Below are 16617 nucleotides of genomic sequence, written 5' to 3' on the forward strand. Positions count from 1 at the left end.
TTTTGATAGTCTGTTCCATGCATCAGCTGCTCTCTCAGTTAGTACACTTCTCATTCCTATAGAACTTTCTACATAGGCTGTCTGATGATTTGTCTACTACTTTTTGATGACCCCAAACATTTCCAGAGATACTTGTCTCTAAATGCCTTATATACTTGAATAAGATCTTATCTTAAATATCTATATGAGATACTGTACAAGTTCAGATAATTTAGTCTTTCATAATAACTTAAATTTTCACATCCATAGATGCCCTTGGTATATATCTCTGATGTACTTTCCAGTTTACTCATGGCTGTTTTCTTATAAGGTTTCATATTGTTATTCCATACTGAAGCTTGGGTGTAATGTAACTAACAAAAATGACTTAATCATTTCTGATTTTCTAGACTTTGTAAATCTTTGTGTACGACCTATAGTTCTATAACTATTGTTAACCAATTGGTTGATATGATCAGAAAAACTCAGAACTGGATCTAGCCATATACCCAAGTCCTTAAATGAATCTCCAGTTTCAATCACTGTGTGCTGTATTAAATATTCACCTTTCAATTTATGGCTCACAAACCTCATATGCTTAGCTTTTGATGTATTTATTAGCATATTATTCTCCATGCCCAGATGGTCAATTTAGTCAAGTTCTTTTGCAGACATACCCTATCTGTAGCACATGTATTCTGTTTACCCAGTTTCAAGTACTCTGCATACAGACTGTAGAAAACCTCAGATGAAAAAGATAGCTCTGAAAGATGCAGTCTAAACCAATATGGGCCTAGGACAGAGCTCTGTGGGACACCCTGACTGTAACCAAGAATTTCACCTGTCCAATTGCTGTATGACACTTGCTATGTCCTATTTGTAAGTCATGCAGATGTCCGTCTTAACAGCAGTATTCATCTACAAAACGTTACACTAAACATACTGCATAGAACTACTCTTCCTAATTATGTGGCAATGAGCAGTCAGAGCACTCAACTCATCCAACTAAAATCTGTTTCAGATTCCTGAAACAAACATCAGATTATGATGAAAACTTTTTATAAGTTCACGGTTAACAGGTATGGCTCAGTATTTAAAATGAGGGTTCCTTTTTCTAGACAAACTGCAGTAAATATTTTGTGCAAAGTTTCATCTGTTGTCTACCCTCCATCATTGCCTGACTTGCAAATGACCTGGATTTCTATGGGATTTTATGTATTACGGTTTTTTTCAGCAGGAGATCCATCTCATTTAATTTGTTGTACATTCTTTATATTAATAACTTTAAGAGGGGAGTTGCAGGAGTCCAAAAAGATGAGAATGTAAATACTGATTTAACTATATGCAGATGGTATAACATGTATAAAAATAGAATTTCATTGCTTCTGAGCAAGATAGGCCAGAAAATGCATTTGTGTTCTTTGTGCATTGCTTTAGACATCATGTAACAACCGCATGTTGCAGGTCTATATAAAAAAATCACAACTTACACTTTGCATATTATAAACAAAGTAATATCATGGAACAATGCTTGACTAGGGGAAGATGTAGAAACAAGCAAAGATTGTGGTTTGACTTTGGTTATAAGAAATGCTGTATGAATAGAATACTGTAAATGAAGAGGAAATTATTGTTAACAGCATGACATTATGAAAAATGTGTTTATATGAAAAATAGAACCTTTGGGAAAAACTCGGTACCCATGAACTACCACATAGGCGTAGCTCACTAAACACTCAAAGTGTGATAAGAGACCTCGGGACACAGGTGGACAGAAGTCTCTCCTTTGATAACCACATCACCACAAGAAATCCTTCTACATGGCACACCTCATCACAAAATGGTTCTCCTCTAGAAAAAAGGTCATTGTTCCTCTCTACCCATCCCTCATCAGACCCATTATAGAGTACAATGCCCCGTTTGGCATATATCTCACAAGACACCTACAACAACTGGAAAGGCCAAAGAAATACCTCACTAAGAGGATTACCGGCCTCAAACAGATGCCATACGCAGACTGTCTCAAAAAACTCCAGCTCTACTCTGTCACATATTGCCTACTCAGAGATGATCTCTGCCTAACATACAAAGCTATGTCAAACCCAGAGCTGTTGGACATGCTACACTTAAAGAAATCCTAATCTCTCCAAACCACATGCTCCAGGGACCTAAACCTTGTCAGTACAATAAACGTAACATGCTGGAGGATAGATTCCTGTCCCAGAGACTTCCCATACTCTGGGACAAACTACCCATTCATGTCAAGCAAAGCTCCTCATTGGCCTTCTTTAAGAAAAATCTTGACGAGTGGATGGGAAATAGAAAATTCACCCCGGGGATCACTAATGCGGCCCTGCTTGACAGGGGCACAGGAAAATAATTTTCTTGGGTGGTGAAAGCAAGGAAACCTTTTTGGCTAGGCTTATATAGGCTCCAGGGCCAATAGCCTAGTTCCTACCTATGAACCTGTGAACCTATATATATATAATATGATTGGTTGACACACAAAACAGTAACCAAATCATGTCGACCAGTCATTATGTCCCTAATACAACACATCAACACACAGTACAGCAAAAAATGAAACAAATTCCTTTTCGGATGTGCTACGCAAGACCCAACCACATTCATCTCAAATTTGTCTGAACAGTATCTGTATTATGGGAAACTTTTTTTTTAATTTAAAATGCAAGTTAGGGTTAAGAGCAGGGCTTTGGTTAGCATACATTACTAAGGTGGGAAGGAAGGCTTCACCACTGTTTCCAGTTGACTTTGATGGGCTGTAATGATATACTGGTTGTTGCTGAGGCTGTAGCTCTTAGGCCTATGCCTTTGCCTTTAAGGCTAGAAAAGAGCAGGTAATCTAGTTGTAATGGAAAACAGGTGCATTTTGGGAATATGTAATAAGTAGGAAAACAAATGACAGCAGATTCCTGTTTTTCCTGAGTCCTGAGTCAAGAAAGAAAGAACTATGCTGAGGACTCTGCAGGGGTATCTCTGAATGGTGGAACAAACATAGAGAATTTGAAGCTGGAGCTACCTATTTGTGTTCAGGATTTATTTGGCATATGAAACTGTATGAAGGTGATGAAACTAAGAACTTTTTGTAAGTACTGCTGACTTATAGCCTACACTCTGAAATTTCATAAAGATGAAGCTAGGAAAAAGACGTGCTCTTGTAAGAGCATTTATTACAGCAAAACTGTATTTTTGGTTCTCCTCCATTTTTCAAAACTGTGTTCATTTTTAATTTTCATTTGTCCTTATAACTTAACCCTGTGTATATATTATAGGCTGGTGTCCAGCCCAGAGTACGTTTTGCGGTTGATTTTAAAGGAAAATGCTACTATACATGTACACTGGCAGACTTATACTACACATAGATATACAGCTAACATTAAACTAACAAAGCAGTGACCATCAGAATATCAAACAAAAGAGCCTGGAAGTGGGGCAAGCCCCCTGATCCCCACCATGAGACGGGAAGACCCACAAACTCTCCAGACTTAAATATTGCAACACCATGGTTGCACCAACTCAGACAAGGGAAAAATCTCCCATGCACAAGAATCACTGCTGGCACACACACTCACAGTTGCAATGGCAAATATTCATTAAACCATATACCCACTACAGAAAACACTATTCCATATCCCACCACCCCAAATAAAAAATATCCCATGCAACACAAAGAGACACAAAGTAAACCCCACCAGCTTACCATTCCACTACTAACATGGAACTCGACCATATTCACAATCGCACATACTGGCATTCACACTTAACATGCATTCACTCAAACCTGTGAGCCATAAAGCTGGTTTACCTTAAGTGCATTCATATAAATATACTGCACCCATAGTTAGATAAATACAGATACAGATGTAGATATAGATATAGATATAGATATAGATATAGATATAGATATAGATATAGATATAGATATAGACATAGATATAGCTATAGATATATATGGGAGCTGTGACATTAGTCAACTAATGATTTAGTTAACAGCTTTCCTGCCTGCTTAATTTGATGGCTAAGAAAGTTGTTTTATGCAAGATATTTACAACCCTGGGGTTGGGGAATATGCTTTTTTAAGTAGATGTGGCAATGCAAGAAGCATGTTCTGGCAACTTAGGCTAGCAGCTACATTTCCACCAGGGATCAATGGATATATATATATTGCACCAGTATTGCACAAAAGGGCAGCAGAGATATAAAGGCACCTTCATTTTATAAGTTCATAACTTTATAATTTTACAATTGAATGATTTTGAATGTTATTATAACTTAATATGCATATTTTAAGTGTGTGGTATTTAATGTAAATTCTCTTCTAAGGAATGCTAGAAAGTGGTTTTAAGTTATTTGACCAATTCTAACTTACACACAAATGGTTCTTGCACAGTGTTCTCCTAGTTTTAGTAAGGGGTAAATGTTTAATTGACAATCAGCTACTCATTTATTTGTTCATTTTGAATTTAACCAATGGCATTGTTTTATTGTTATTACAAAATGCATCTTTCTGGATAACCCTATGTTCGTATTCTGAAAAAGTCCCCATTTAGTGTGACGAAAGCACTCAATATCTCTAATAAAATTGTGGGTTTTTAAACCATTACAGCCCTCATTTGGTTATGCATTGATACTGTTTGGGTTAGCTTTCAGTACTGGACCGATCATTCACCATCTGTAATGCATGATAGTTCTTTGCCTGTTAAGCCATTCATACAGCATGGGACTGTAATTGATTATAATGAAATCTTAAATAGTCAATTAATCCCAGCATTACAAAACAAATATTTTCTTTCTTTTGGCTCATTGTTTTTAAAGTATTCATCCATTATTGTGGCAACTTGCAGTACCAACTTCATTTCACAATGATTTGTTCATTTTTTTCTTTCTCCAATTAACTACTTAATCCAGTTTGGATTGCAGGCCATCCCAGCCTTGTATGGCTGACAGAACAACTAATCCTGAATGGGAACACACACTCACTCACTCTCACACAACAGACATGCCTATTGAAAACTTGGAATAATTTAAATTTGACTATGACACCACAATGTGATGAAACTGAACCATGCAGTAAAAACCCATGCAGATACAGAGAAGGTGAGCAGAGTCCACAAATAAGGCACATCATCCAAGAGCAAAACTAGAGACCCGTCACCCAGGGGCTGTGAGATGGCAATACTACCCACTGTGACAATGTGCCAGCTGTATTTCTGTATTTCTGTTTTGTCTTCAATACAATCTACTCAGCTAACATATAATAAGGTTCAGGTTCAATGGCATTTTAAGTATGTTAAGATACAGCAAACATAAAGTATTTCAGAACTAGCTAAAGAATGTCAAAGTGTTTTTGCAAGGCTTTTCCTCATCTGACAAAACTCCATTAATAGAAATAAATATGTATTGGCAATTTCATGAGAAAAGTTAATGTAAACATGGAATGACCTTTTTGCTTTACATGTAATCTTCTCACAACTTTATCAACTTTTACCTGTGGAATAGTTTAAACAATCATTGTTTTGCTGCACTGCTGTCAATTTCAGTGCTAAAAATGACATTTGAATGCTGTCAGTAAGTAAAAGCATTATCATTCAGAAATCTTTAAATTTCACTGCAAACTTCGCAAAAATTAATTTTGCACAAAGACATTTTGCAAAATCACATTTCATAAGCTACAGTTTTCTAACTTTGCAATCCATTACTTGCAAGTGATTGTAACAATCTACAACAAAATGCAATATTTGTTTTTCTTTTTTTTAAGTTTTCAGATACATGACATGTGACCATACACATGCTGTTCACATTTACATGAATGCCATCAAAGCCGTCAACAGTTCTTGTCATATGTTTGGTATCCCTTGTTCAAGCTATGAAGAGTTTATTAATGGAAACTGTCTGGACTGTTTTGACCCTTTCCAACAGTCCTGCCCAAGAATAGGTAAACATTGTTACTCTGAATATATATTTGTGTACAGTGAGTATTTATGTTTCTATGTGAAATCTTTAGAGGAATTTTTTTTACAGGAGCAGTCAGCAAAATTTCTGGAATTTCCTGTATACCGTAGTCGGGTTAACAAACTAAACCATATAGAGATTGATGAGGTTCATAGCTTCATAGGTGTTTACCAGGCTAATGACCACAAGGGCCTTTTTAAGCCTAGCCATGAATCCCAAATCTCTGACAAATTCTGGTACTCTTGATAATTGTAAACAAGGACTTGGAACCATACCTTTTGCATTATTAAAATCAACATTATAAATCCTGTTAGGAGTAAAATAACTTTAAAGATACTTGCATATTCAGGACTATAAGGTCACCTATATGGATATTTATCAGTTCTGCTATAATGCATTTCATAGCCTTGTAAATTATACTAGTGAGACTAACAGACCTGTAATTCATTGTGTCAGTCAGTACTGACCTTTATGCAAGGGCACACAACAGTTGCTCTCCACACCTCAGTGATGTAACTAGTGGAGAGACTGAGGCTGAAGACTTGATTTAGGGTTTTTGTTTGATAGGATTTAATGCTTCTCAGAAAACATCCAGAAACATTGTCAGAATCCATGGTACTGGTACTTTTGTTTAGGAATGTGCTGAAAGGACTTGGTCCAAAGAGATTTCAGTAGTAGAACAGGTGTGAGATGGAATGGGGAATGAGGTATAGTTGGAAGAGAACTTAACTACAATAATATTAGCAATGACCTTAGGATCAGAGGATGAGGTGCCTTCAGATAAATTCAGTACAAAACTGTTGGTGATAGAACATGCATGATCTTCACAGTTGAATATGCTGAACTTATCAGCAGTCAAATGAGTAGCCTCCTTGCTTTCTAACGATGACGTTTTAATCATACTATCATTGTATGCTCAATACTGGATCTATAAGGCTTGTGAAATATTGCTTGAAAACTGTAGCTCCAGTAATTTACTCTACTGTGTGATTATCACAGAGTATGAGATATGGATATTTTTATTAACAGAGGCTTAAAGAGACTTTTGCATATCTCTCAACTGTCCAGATTTTCGGAGAATGTCCAGATTTTTGGCTCATATTTTTGGTCTATTCCTCATGAAATTTGTAGTTTTCGGGCAAATCACTGGGACGATTTGAAGGCTGAAGTCACTAAACAATGACATACAGTTCAGTTTCTGACTTCATATCCTTCAGAAAATGTATGTTAAAACAAGGCCTGTTACTCTAGCAACTTTCTAAGTTTATAACAGTGATATTTAAAATATGTCCCTATTTTTGGGCCTTTGTACCCCCATTTTGTCGGGCTTTGTCCAGATTTCTTGCAGTAAGAGGTTGAGAGGTATGACCACTGCCATCTTTACAAAAATATATATTTGAGTCACACAACCAGATGCACTGCCACCTTATCTCTAATCTTCTTTTTATGTGTTGAAACTTTCTTTAGGAAGCATTTACATATCTTATAATTAAACATGACTAACTATACACGCCAGCACTTACTGAACAAAAAAAAAAACTGTCTCCTAGTACTTCAGCCATGCTTTTGAGAGAAAACAGTCACAAAATACACAGTAAGTGTAATCCAATAGTCAACCATAAAATAGCATACATTACAATAAAATGTAATTTAATTAAATTCAGCCACTAAGTATCTCATTTAACCCTTTAGGGACTACTGAGACATTTTAGAATGAGTAATGTTTCATTTCTTCTTGATCTCTGTTTAATACTTTTCCTTTGCCTTGAAAAAGAATTGCATGACTACAAGCTAGATGATCCTTTTCAATCATAAAAACAAGGACATGCTCAGAGTTAGACAGAGAGTGATTTATAGATAGTCCCAGTGACATGAATGTCTAGATTTCAGTAATGGAACATTAAAATGCAGAGGCGGAAGTAATGGTAAAATGAAAATGCCAAGTCTGGAGTACTCTTTAGATGTGGGTGTCTCACTTTTGGATTCTAATGACATTATTCTCAGCTATCCAAAGAATGTAGTAATTATATCAGGAGCCATGAGAAATCATAGGCAGAAGACAGGGAGGTGTCCCTTTTTTTTCCTGGGAGTTTGTGGTAACTAACAAGGGAAGATTTAGACAAAGAAGATTACTTTTAATGGAGAATATTACCTCTCTTTACTAGCACAGCGAAATTAAGCTCAACTGTTCCTGTTGGTCTGGAGAGGAGATGAAAGAGACGGCTTACATTGGTTGCCTTTGTTCAAGGGCAGGGGTGGGGTATTTACTTGAAGAATGTACTCTGTGGGAGAATCCTTGATGAAGAATGGGAATCACATGAAGGGGCTCATCTGTTGGGAGGCAGGACCACTTAACCATGTCACACACGGAGGTATAGATGTGCATCACGATTGACCCATTCCATACCCTACCCTTGGACAATTATGGGCATATACAGTAGGATTTATTACCTATGTGTCTCAACTGCCAATAGCCAGTTGCAATATGACAACTCCCATGATGCTCCACTTCCTGTTTGCTGAGTCATTGCATTCACCTGAATCACTACCACACAAGTCAATGAACAGAGAATGGATTTGTCCATCCACGTGACACTGTAGAACCTCCCCCCACTTCAACTAGGTCAGAGCCTGGGTAGTTTTCTAGCCCATGCCCCCCAATTAAAGTTGATAACAAAAAAGACCTCTAGAGTTGAAGACCTAAAAATACTCCAAAGTGTAGAAAGAGCTATAAATGCTCTTGCTATACTTCTAAACCTATGTATGCACACCCAAAGCAAATGATTTAAGCAGCCATGATTTCACATTGCTGCTGTTTAAAAGACTCCTAATACTACATTTATGCCTAGCCACTCAGGCTCTATTGACATGTGGGGATCAATCAGTATGTCTTCCGCAGTGACAACTGTGCTACATAACGCCTTGCACCTGAGGCATTCACCGCTTCACCTCTCCATAGCTACAGCTCTGGAGCTGGAACTTGGTCCACTTGATGAGGAGACATGGATAATGATGGAGTCATGAGCTGGAAGCAGGACTTAAGTTACCAGTGGCACTACCCATAGGCAAAGAAAGCAGTAACACTCAATCAGAAAGGAAGTTTGAGTGATAATTGGAGGCTATGGCAAAAATTGCTTTTGAAGAACAATATTGCCTTAACAGTCAACTTCATCCCTTTTGACTGTTTTGTAGTGCAAACAATAGGACATCTGAGCATTAGTTTCAGTCTGACAAGTCATCAATATTTCTGGTTACCAGCTGTCAGAATTTGAGTGTAAATTATTGAGCTTTGGTTTGAAATGTATCCCTGCAATGTCCTCAGAATTCACAAACGTAAACTTGATTGTTATAATTTAGTTAGAAAAATTACTTTTATGTTATCATTTAGATGCAAGCAATTGAAAAATGTTTCTGAGAATCTCAATACTTTTTTGAGTGTGTGTGATACTCTTTAAAATAAATATGTAATGGCGATGAGTCGTTGTGCTATTTGCAGGGGCGACATACAAATGAAACAGGTGATACCTTACACACTCATGAATTATAAGGCTCCATGGAAAAAATAACACTTTGAACCCTGTTTTTCTAAATGTACAAATTAATGCTTTTTTATCAAGTATTTGGTAATTTTTAGTGAAATAAATATAGCACAAGTTGTAATTTAATTATAGGCAAGTAGCTATCTTTGAAACATTTGAGGAAAATACATTACATTATCAAGCCTGGAGATAAATGAGAAAACACAGTGTCTTGTGAGTTGGTTAGCATTTAGGGATGTGTTGTGAACATTTACATGACGAATGATGACTATGAAACAGTCAATAAGACTTTTAAGTGCTCTGTAGAAATGTTTGATTATTTGCTGATGAGAGGTATGTGCTAATCTTACATCTGATAAAATATACAACGATCAAATATGTCAGTGTAATTACCACATGTTACTGTCATAGGTTCATAGCTTCATAAGTGTGTACTAGGCTAATGGCCCTGGAGCCTTTACAAGACTAGCCCAAAAAAATTGCCCAGGTACCGTGCCACCCGATGTTAGTTCACAGTGCCCCTATCCAGTAGGACAACTGGAATGATCCCTGGACTGAACTTTCTGTTACCCATCCACTCGTCAAGATTTCTCTTGAAGACGGCCAGCGACGTGCTGTGCTTGACATGAATGGGAAGCTTATTCCAGTGTATGGGCAGTGTTTTGGAGATGAACCTGTCCCTCCAGCATGTTCTGTTAATTGTGGTAATGAGGTTGTAATCTCTGGAGCGTGTGGCACGGGGGGATTGGGATTCCTTTAGGTGTAGCATTTCAAGTAGGGTTGGGTCAGATATGGCTTTGTAAGTCAAGCAGAGATCACCGCTAAGTAGATGATAAGAGACTGACAACAGCTGAAGTTTCTTGAGTCTCTCCATGTAGGACATGTGTTTAAGGCCTAGGATCCTTTTTGTGAGGTACTTTTGTGGCCTCTCCAGCTGTTGTAGGTGCCTGGTCTGTCTGATGCATCCAGCTAAATCTCATGGCAAATGTATAATTTTTGGTTGTTGTGGCAATATAGAAAAGGTAAGTGATTTAATAAGCCGTGTTCTGAATAAATATGTAGTAGGGCTTAGTTACTATGTTAGCGATTCTTCAGATATTTTGAGGCTTTTGAAAGTTTTGAGTAGAGGCAAGATTTCCTTGAAGTAACTGCTGCCTATATAGTGATATTCCTCACTGGCACATGCACAGCTACCTGATCTCTATTTAAGCTTTGTCCGTGACAGGAAGTACATTACAGCTTGTTGTTCTCTTCCTCATACTCAATGCATGCAATTACTTTTGTTTTTGACAATGTATGTTATCTGGAGAAAAAAGAGGCAGCTATTGAGACTTTTTTGTACCTGTTTACACCAGCTCAGATATGGGGCTCTTTGAAAGTGAATACATTTCTATCAGTGATTATCATTCAACCAATGTTACACGTAAGTACAGAAATACCGGTGCTATATTTGCATGTACTAGAGAAGTATCACTTTTTTGTGAAGTGCGGGACTGAAATATGAATTTGGGTTCTCTCTTGCCTGTGTTAAGATTGATAAGGTTTAAATCAGTTACTTATATTTCAAATTAAAGGGCAATCCTGGGCTATAAATTATTTTTAAACTTTATGCCAATCTGGTGATCCATGGAAACTTTTTGATTGAAAAAAGTTTTTTTCCCCTCCAAACACCATAGCCTCCTTACCATATAGTAAATTATTAAGTGCCAGGCACGGATGCTGGAACCATAAAGCAGGGGGGGTTAACAGCCCCTCCCCTATTTTCTACACCTGCCCAATGTGTCCTGAAACTACCAACAGAGTAGTGATTACACAGAATTATTCATGTTGGTGTTTCTGAGGTAACCACAAATTTGGGCAGCTGGAAAAAAGTAATTTGAATAATGAATCATCTTTTTTGACTGCCCAAGCTCACAGTTACCATGGAAACACATATGCCAATTTTTCTGAGGCATACCGATCAACTTCTTTCACCTAGAATTTTGGATAAAGACAAAAATAACAAGAAAATGAAGGCTCAAAACCAGAACAATTTTTAACTATTACATATTCAATTAAAAGTTTTAACAGGACAGGTTTTACATCATCATGCATTTATGAACAATGGATGTATGAAGCTTTAATGTCTGCATTACTTCTCAAGTTTTGCATAAGAATTCTGAACAATGACAAAAATAATAGTTTGATATCAAAGTATAGACAAAGATAAAAAGTATAGGGGAATCCTAAATGAAAGCCCTGCACTGGTCGAGGTTTAACTGAATCTAGAATAGAAGCTGCTGTTAAAAAGGGATAAATAGTATTACATATAAAATGTTGCATGAAAATATCGAAATCAAGCAGAGAAGTTCAGAAAAGATGGGAAACGGCATTAGATGAGCAAAAAAAAAAAATAAATAGGAGGACATATGTATGGCACCCAAATATGTAACAAAATCTAGATGATTTAGGATTGTTGCCTGGAAATGTTTGCATAGGTGCTTTTATACATGATGCAAACTCTAAACAAAAGTTTCCTCAGGTAGATGGTAAATGTTGGAAGTGTAATGGGGAAGAAAGAGGTACCTGGGAGTATATGTTCTCTGACAGTAATGAGTTGGCAGACTTTTAAAAATCCCTCCAGAGTACTCTGGCAGGAATACTGGGTGAGCAAATAAGTGTTACTAAGGAAACTTTTTTTTGAGCTGGGATACAGAATCTGAATTACCTAGACATAGTAAGACCTTAATACGTTTAATTCTACTTGTTGCCAAAAAAGCAATTACTAGAAAATAGAAATCAAAGTCTAAACCAACTATATTATAGTGAATATTATAACAGAGATAACAAAACATGAAGTTGGAGCTTTGTTAAAAAGTAGCAGTAAATTACATAGAAAAAATGGAATTGTGGGAATGATTCATGCAGAACAATGTTTTAGAGGAGGAATGAGGTTTGAGAGAAGTCAAGAACAGAACAATGTATATAATGCTGGTTTGATTATATTGTATAGAACAATATATGTAATGTATACTGTGTGTAAATGTGAACTTGTTAATATGGTTTGATTACTTTTATACAAATGCATGTTTTACAAGTGATAATTCAATAAAGGTGCTTAAAAAAGTCAAAAGTAATGGGAAGTGCCATAATCTTAGAAAGTTGTTAGGATAACAGATTTTGCATTAGCATGTATTTTTGAAGGATACAATGTCTCAAACTCAAATGTTTCATTATTTATTGAGCACAATCCTCAGCAGTTTGCCAGAAAACCACAGATTTTATGAGGAACAGACCAAAAATTATGAGGCAATAATCTGGACATTCTGTGAAATTTTTTAAAGTTAAGAGTTATAACCCTAAGTGATTTACCAGAAAATCAAATATTTTATGAGGGACAGGGCAAAATATGAGAGAAAATCAGGGATTTTCTGCAAAATTCTGGATAGTTTATTTATTTATTGGTTGACTGATTGGTGTTTGTTTACCATGTTAGTGGGCTGGTCTATTAACCCTTTTCACAAACAACGGTTTACAAACATATAATAGACATTGCATTCAAGTACATACTTCCTACAATTCAGAGGTATGTTCTACAAGTAAAGTTTAATTTCCATATGTTAGTGCAGACCTGTGTGTTTATTGCCTTTCACCCACTGAGTACCAGGATAGGCTTTCACTCTCCTGTCTAATAGCCTGTTTTAGGCAGAATTTTCCACAGAGGTACATTTTACTGTAGCTAGACTGACTTCCAATGTAGTAATCATTTTGCTGTATTAAATTATTTTTTCATTCATTCTTTTACCCCACTTTATACTATTCATGATCATTATGGGTGTAGGCAGAAATTTCCTTACAAACTATAGGAGTAAGCCATATAAACACTTTAGATTAATAAATTCATAGCTATTCCAAGGCCAATAAATCTTAAGATGATTAATGTCTTGCCAATAAAGTCCCTCAGGCAGCACCTCCTTTCTCCAGGAGGGCCATGCCAGTAAATCCTATAGTAAATTTGTGGATACCCATTCAGTGACTAGTTTATGTTTAAAGGAAGATAGTGACTTGCACTGCTTAACATGTAGGGGAAGTTTATTCCAAGGAATTGGGAGGTGCTGACGTATAAGTATGCCTCTCCACTGTGCTGTATTTATCTATTGGTGACAATCTAGGTCCCTGGTTCTAATATTGGTGGAGATATTAGACATGCAGAGAAACAGAAGGTCCAGGACAACCGGGTCTCTAGGGGTGCAGTAAGCAAGACATCTCTTGTACAACAATGAATAAAGGGACAGAGTTTCCAGCCTCTCTTGTAGCTTAGGGACTTTAAGCCTGTTATTTTATTGGCTAGCAATGTTTGGGGTCTTTCTAATCATTTAGTGAGATACATTCCAAACAGGGAGTGTTGCAATTGATAAATGGCCTGATCAATGCTGACTGTAAGGGAGTGAATACCTCTTTAGACCATGATGATATTCCTTTGGCAGTTAGTTGGGCTAAATAAAGGGATTTCCTAACAACTGTTGTCACATCATGGTCAAAAGGGAGAGAGCTATCATCCCAAGTTTCTAGGTCCCTGACAAACATTTTCATTTTGTAGTAGTGTGTTGGCATTGGCAATACAGTATGATGAGGGAAAGAGCTGTCTACCAAAAGTGATACTTTGTAGCATTTAGTCTGAGCTCATTTTTAGTATACCAAGGGCTTACTAGGGAGAGTTAATTCAGGAGAGTTTGGGTGTCATAGGATGTCTTAACAACAACCTGTAGTTTGCAGTCATCTGTAAATTTTGTTAAACCAGAGGTCTTGATTCTTCACTTGGAAATCTGAGAAGCAAATGCCAACAAAGAGAGCTCCCAGCACCGAGCCATGAGGGACACCACTAGTCACTTTAATATTTACTGCTGAGGCACCTGCAACTCACTTAGTGTGGGAACTGTCTTTCAGCCAGTTTATCTATCTTACCATATATGTGACGATTTTTAAAGCTATTAAATTTTGCATGAAACTAACATGGGGAGTGGTGTCAAAGACCTTTCTTAGGTCAAGATTTACCACTTGCACTGCTTGGCCACCATCTGTACAGCCTCTGTAGCTCTTTTGGCGAAGTTTATGAGGTTAACTCAACAAGATCTACCCTTCATAAAGCCAAACTATTAGGAGTCAAGTTAAACAAGAATTGTTATATCACAGTTTATGAGGTTATTTTTAATACATCCCATGGTTTTGCAGATGAGGCTTGTAAGGCTGATAGGACTACCTAGGTCATTTGTAAGGCCACACTTATGAAAGGGCTTTACCACTACATTGTTCCACACATTAAGAGCAAAGCCAGTAGCTAAACTTATGTTAAACAGCTTGAGAAGTGTCAGCAAGGGCATGTTAACGCTATTATGCAACCAGGTATATGATGTATACAAGAAAATAAAGATAGAATCGAAATGATGTTGTATACCAGAAATCTAACAAAAACAAGGATATTGCTTTCCTTTTTTTCTTATCCAGGTGTTATAGTATTATAAAACATTTTCTGGAGAGTTACAAACCTTGGAAAGAAGCAGCATGCTGAAGCAAAATTATCCAGACTGTAGGGTAAATGAAATATACTTTATCCTTCGAAAGTTCAATCCTTTAATTCAAAAATACTTGAATACATGAGCGCTTTCATCTTAAAATTAAAAACGTCATCAGATAAAATACATGAAACAATTTATTCTTTAAAAGTACTGCTTTGATCAATAGAATTCAAGAAACCCCATCATGTGGCCACATCATATGACTACCAAGCCTCGTTACAAGGGACAACCCCTTGATAGTAACTTTCATTCATAAGAGACTTAAAACAGACATTTAAATTAGACTAAAAGACATGCTAAGTTTTAAAACTAAAATTAATTTAGGAAATAAATATATAAGTAAAAAATGACAAGGTAATATTTTATGTTTTATACTATGTGTTGTTTATAAAATACAACATTAAATGTTAAGATGAAAACACGTTATCTTTGCAGTGCTTTTAACTTAAGCAAGCATGCAGTAGATAACTTATTTAAACCTGGCCATAAATCTGCCTTCAGGAACAGTTGCCAACATAGCTCATGCTTTTCAAGGGCGAGTGTCCATGTGCCCCCCCCCCCCCCCCATCATTTAATAGTACTTGTTCCAAAATCACAAATTTAAACTGATGTCCAGGGTTCTGGTGCACATGCTCAAAGGGTCCATTCGTGTTCTTCTGTTTTTTAATATCATGTAAATGCTCATAGGCCCTGTCTCTGAATCTTTTCTCAGTCTTGCCAATGTAAAAACCAGGACATACCTAGCAAAGTGTGCAGTACACCATGTGTTGTGTGTTGCTTTCATACTTCCCTTAATTGCAATGACATTATTAGCAATGGTGCACTTCTTGTCTATCAACATATGATGGCATTGGGAGCAGTGACCACACTTACTCATACCAACATTTTTGTTGCTCATTTTCACCTTAGGTATATTTATCCCTGTTTCCAGCAATGCCTTGAGATTCTTCCCCCTCTTATAGACAAATTGTGGATATACCCTCATAGTCTATCTCACCATCTGGTCAGTACTCAAAATTGGCCAATTTTTCACCAGAATGTCGTCTTTAATCGCATAGCCATCCATCAAATAGATAGTGATAAAAGCATGTTTAAAAGGCTCTAGATAGTGGGGGTGGTAATGCACTGGGTGTCATGAATATCATTGTTATTATTGTCAGGCACATTCATCTTGTTATTTAAAATCAGGACAACCTCTCTCCACTCTTGTTTGTTTATGACCTCATACATCAAATTATCAATAAAGTCTACTGTACCCTGAGCATGTCTTTCAAGACACAACACTCATCCCAGATAGCTTAGTCCAGGTTAATCATCCTTTCAGCTCTAAAGAACTGCCTTTTAACCACCGTTCTTTTCTGGGGTAATGGGTGGGAGCTGGAAAAATGAAAAAAGCTGATGGAGTAGGTAGACTTTCTGTGGATCTTTGACACAAACATCTGGTTAGTTGTGTCCTTCATAAGCCAAATATCAAGATAGGCAATGTTATGGTCATTACATACATGTGTGAATTTGAGAAACTCAGTGCCGTTATTAATAAAATCTAGGAACCCCAGGATGAGTTCTTTACC

General features: G+C 36.8%; 1 protein-coding gene across 1 annotated transcript in view; it reads left to right on the plus strand.

The window, feature by feature from the left end:
* Positions 1–16617, plus strand: part of PLA1A (phospholipase A1 member A) — a 444480-nt gene that overhangs the window by 303865 nt on the left and 123998 nt on the right. The window contains exon 7 of the mRNA XM_044071493.1: positions 5759–5935. Coding sequence (XP_043927428.1) covers positions 5759–5935 — 177 coding nt within the window. The remainder of the gene's footprint in view (positions 1–5758; positions 5936–16617) is intronic.

Source organism: Protopterus annectens, chromosome 5.part0 (genome assembly GCF_019279795.1).
Source record: "Protopterus annectens isolate FY-2018-M chromosome 5.part0, PAN1.0, whole genome shotgun sequence".
In the NCBI taxonomy this organism is placed as follows: Eukaryota; Metazoa; Chordata; order Ceratodontiformes; family Protopteridae; genus Protopterus; species Protopterus annectens.